Genomic DNA, 5,011 nt, shown 5'->3' on the forward strand with positions numbered 1-5,011 from the left:
TTGCTTTTGATTAGGCAAAAATGTGTTTTTGCATGTTAATACATTTGTTAATATATGATTTACTTCTATTGCAGTTGAACCTTTTAGATGGTGAATCAATGATTCAGTCAAACTCCAGCCTTTATCATGCACAGGATATGAATTATCCTGGAGAGGATATGACGCACTACGACAAAAGTTTCGGTGATTAGTAAAATAAATTTCGGTTCATTTATGTTTTACTCATAATATTTTTTCCTTTGATGAAAATGAGGGTTAATTTCTGATTTGCGTTATGTTTTATTGAATAGTCACTTTTTAATTTTTTAAATTAGTTTCTGCAATTGTGTTGTGGTAAATAGTTTAGGTGTTTATTAGAATAAATTTTGAGTCATTTGTATCTAAATTTCAGTTCATTTGTATTTCTGTGGCTATTGAGGTTTGATAAACACATTCAATCTTTTCAGTATGAACCTAGATTCATTCAAATTAATATGATCTCAATACAATCTAGATATTTTTAACAAATAAATAAAAAATAATTTAAGAAAAATTTTTTAAATATATATATATATTAACATTTATATACGTGTTTGTCTCTTTACAATTTCTTACAAAATACGTGTTCAGAAATGTCAATAGAAGTTCATTACAATTTAGAAGATTAAACTTATTTACTTTTTATATCCCCGAGGATAATTTACAGAAAAGACTTGAGAGGGCAGCGGATGACTTTAAGATTCTTATGCCTTCAGATCCTCCAATGACTTTGTCTCTCAATTTATTTATTTTGTCCAAGAAAATGATTAGACCATATTCATGTCTAAAAGCATCAACTTGTTCCTACAATTGAAAGAAATTTATTAATATGTATTAGTTTAGAAGTAAAGGATCAATTATGTTTAATGATACTTACCTATTTTCAATTTTTACATGCATATTTTTTCTTTTTAATATTTTTGGAATAGATTGTTTCAACCATTTCATTACGTATATTACATAATCCCAACTAATAAAGAAATAAGAAAGTAAAACATGATTAATAAGATAGACACAAAAAAGTACAGTAAAACTTATTAAATAACACTACTACAGTAAAGAATAATAGGAAGATTGATACGGTGTGTTGTTGACCGCTGATCAAAATATATGGTGCCTCAATACTTAATTTGGTCGATACTTAACAGCATCATCAAGTGAACCTTAGTTAATTCACAAATGAACCGAAATTAGTTTAAATTTGAACAAGCAGTCAAACAGACTCAATCATCAATATAAAAATACATCGAATTCGTTTTTGGATCCAAATAAACCTCAAATAAACTAAGAAATGAATCGAAATTATTTAATGATGACACCAGAAAAAATTAAAGAATAAAAAATTTGGTCAATACTTAACAATAGCATCAAGTAAACCTCAGTTAATTCACAAATGAACCGAAATTAGTTCAGATTTGAACAAGTAGTAAAAAAGACTCAATCATCAACAAAAACAAATTGTATTTTTTTCTAGATTCAAATGAATCTCAAATAAACTAAGAAGTGAACCGAAATTATTTAATGATGGCATCTGAGAAAATTAAGAAATAAAAAATTCGGTCAATACTTAACAGTAGTATTAAGTGAACCTCAGTTAATTCACAAATGTACCGAATTTAGTTCAAATTTGAACAAGTGGTCAAAAAGACTTAATCATTAACAAAATATATTGAATTCATTTTTGGATCCGAATAAACCTCAAATAAATTAAGAAATGAACCAAATAACTCATTTAAGAGGAATAATTGCATTTTGAAATACTAACAGCCAATGAGCCGTAGCTTAGAATTCTTTTTCTTTTTCTGCTGAAAAGTTTTGAGTACGAGCCTCACTTAATGTAATTTGACGGAAAAAAAATAGTGTGTAGAAAATATATATTGTGAATTATTTTGAGTTTATATTATCTTAAGTAACCATCATAAATTATTCATCATTCATTCTGTCACCAATAATAATATCTATCACTTATCTATGAAAATTAATAAAAAATTTGTTGCTAATGTAAATTTTAATATTAAATATTCAAAATAATATATAAACACTAAATATCGATCATATATTGTGTATTTATGGATGAATATATATATTAATTTAAAATTATTTTTAATATACATTTTATATTTTAATAAATATTTTATTAGTTGATTTTTTTATACACCTAATATAATTAAATATATGTAAAAATATAAGTCTTAATCAACACACAAAACCCACGGACAAGGTTGGCAATTTTCTTTCTCAAATAAATGAATCCACTAAAAATCAATCTTCCTGATGCATCAACCTATTATGATTTGACAAGTCCTGATATTTCTTTGAAAGAAGCTCCCAAGTTAGGCTTCTACACCATCACAATTTGGAAATAGGAAACACCTCTTCAATTTCGCCAAAAAAGAATTTCTTGAAAGCATCGATGTGAGATGAGTCCAAAGCAATAGCCACATTGAATCCATCACCACTAGCATTGTTCGTGATGAAAGCCTTCCCTTCAGAATCCATGAACCCGGGTCCAAAATGAACCGGTTCCCCGAACCCGAAATTCGCTTCATTATACGAGAAATTCATCCAACTCACAACAAACAGGTTTGGGTTACCCTTGAACCCTCCCTTATGCACACTCTTCGCCGGGTAGTGAATGTTATACCTCACCAAATCCATGTCCTTAGCATTACCAATATAAACAAGTGCATTTCTCACGAACTCGTCGTCCACCTGCGCTATCGCCTCCTTCACTTTTTCTACTGCAGAACTCAGAGGATTTTGCATTAGGTAAGTGAAGGAACAAGTTGTTGTAACCGTCGGAAATACTGCATTTCCTGCGTAAGCATTAGGAAGTGGTGGTTTCAGACGGTTACGACAATTAACCAAAGTGATCAACCTTGTTGGTTGGTCACCATTTCCTTGGTATCGCGCTTTGGTGACACACCTCCATAAAAGCCCCGAAATGACCTCGAAACTCGAAAACGGAGTCTTACCGTTATTAATTGCGGCTTTCATTTTGAGTTTCTTGACCTGTTCTTTTGTGAGTTTGACAACTTCAACGACAACTCTGGAGTCTTTTCTCAATGTACCTAACCATGGAGGTGGAGTTCCGAATATTTCTTCTGAATGATCATTCAAAACCTTCTTCGAATTATGCATCAAAGTGCGTGAGTTTAACAAACTTGGATCATAGCATGGGAATTGATCATATGGATCCAAAGATTCTCCTTTGGCTAACTTAGCCCACGTGTTCATGAATCGCATGGTTGCTGTTCCATCAATGGCGGCACGACACAGGGCGACACCGATGGTGAAACCGCCGCAATTAAAGCGCGTGATTTGCACCGCCAAAAGAGGCGTCTCGGAAACGGGAGTACCATAATCAATGTTTGGAATTAGCTGCGAAACTAAACCGGTAGGGACAAAATCGTCACCACAGAAATCGTGCATGCTCTTCCCGTTGCAAACAGCTTCGATTAGCAACGCTCCTTTGGCGTTGCAAATGATCTCCCATCTCGAACCGTCGATTAAGCTCAACCTACCCGCCAGCGGGTAGTAGATTGACAAAGCCTTGCTGAGAGAGGTGGTGAAGGTGCCAACAAGGACATCGTTATTGACAGTCGATTTGTTATATGCATAGAGAAGAGGAGCGTGAGTGCGAAGCTTGATTTGCTCGCAGAGGGAAAATAGTTTTTCGTTTGGGGTTGGATTGGAAGGAATGATTGTGTGATGAGATTGAATGCTCACCATTTTTTTCCTCCTTCTTTCGTGTGAGAAATTGAATGTTCGCTGCTTTAATTTGTATGTGTGTGTTGAGACACACAAGAGTATGCTTACGTCACCTTAGTTTCGGTCACGGCATATGTCATCACGATGTATAAGCAAAATCTTATAGTAACTATCGGAAGAAGAAAATATTAGTTTGAATTAAACAATCTAGTCAATCTACAATCCTCTGACCTGTTTCTTTGATAGAAGCAACGCAATAGAAAAAAATCAATAATTAATCAATGAGATTTTATAATTATAAAAGTGAATAAATTGTACATTCAAAATTTACTTAAGATTATTTTTTTTCCTAGATTTATCACAGAAATTAAGTAGTTTGAGTAAATTTTTATAGTGGTCCCTGACGTCGTGCACCAAAATCGTCCATAAGACTCTAATTGCACCAATTACGTCCCTGAAATTAGAAAAATTGCATCATAGTAGTCCCTGACACGTGGCAAAATAGCATTGTGACATGTGGCATACTAATCCACGTCAGCATGCCACGTGTCGTTGACCGACACGTCATCATACCGTTGCACGTGGCCAAATCATGAGGTGACACGTGTCACCAAATGTCTACGTCATCAAGCCACGTCAACGCGTCGTTAATGAAAAACGAGTCAAAAAGACTACTATGGGACAATTTTTCCAATCTCAGGCACATAATTGGTGCAATTGAAATCTCAGGAACGATTTTGGTACACGGTGTCAATGTCAGGGACTATTATGGGGATTTACTCTAATTAGTTTACATATGTGTCTTTAGCATACTTGTTCAAATTAAATAATAAAAGTAATAATTTTTAATATTTTAAAAGTATATAAAAAATGTGAAAGATATAAAATTTTAATAGAGAGACTCGAACCCACAATTTTTAATTAAGTATGGAGACTACGTCATTTAAATTATAATTCATTCGCAATTTAAAAAAAAAATTATTAAATAAAGGATGCTGCATTTTCATTAACTAAATAAATTTTAGTTCTTTATTTTATTATATTTTATATAGATGATTCAAATTTTAAAAAATTAACTTATTAATCAGGTTAATTTTTTTTACTTATTAAATGGATTATGTTTTTCTTTTTAAAAGATAGAAAATTTAAAATTCATAACTTATTATTTTCTTTATTAGTTATTATCTCCAATAGTTTGTCATTTCTTAAAAAATATCGCACTTGCTATTTTTCTATAGCACATTAGCATCAGCCCCACGACACTTTCAATTTTGAGGATTGC

At 32.1% G+C, this 5,011-nt stretch overlaps 1 protein-coding gene across 1 annotated transcript; it reads right to left on the minus strand.

The window, feature by feature from the left end:
* Window positions 1-2,367: 2,367 nt before the first annotated feature.
* LOC112754846 (hydroxycinnamoyl-CoA:piscidic acid hydroxycinnamoyltransferase) lies at window positions 2,368-3,750 on the minus strand. The gene has a single exon (XM_025802639.2). It carries the CDS (start codon window positions 3,748-3,750, stop codon window positions 2,368-2,370), a length of 1,383 nt encoding a protein of 460 aa, XP_025658424.1.
* Between the last annotated feature and the right edge of the window lie 1,261 nt (window positions 3,751-5,011).

Source organism: Arachis hypogaea, chromosome 16 (genome assembly GCF_003086295.3).
Source record: "Arachis hypogaea cultivar Tifrunner chromosome 16, arahy.Tifrunner.gnm2.J5K5, whole genome shotgun sequence".
Taxonomy (NCBI): Eukaryota; Viridiplantae; Streptophyta; class Magnoliopsida; order Fabales; family Fabaceae; genus Arachis; species Arachis hypogaea.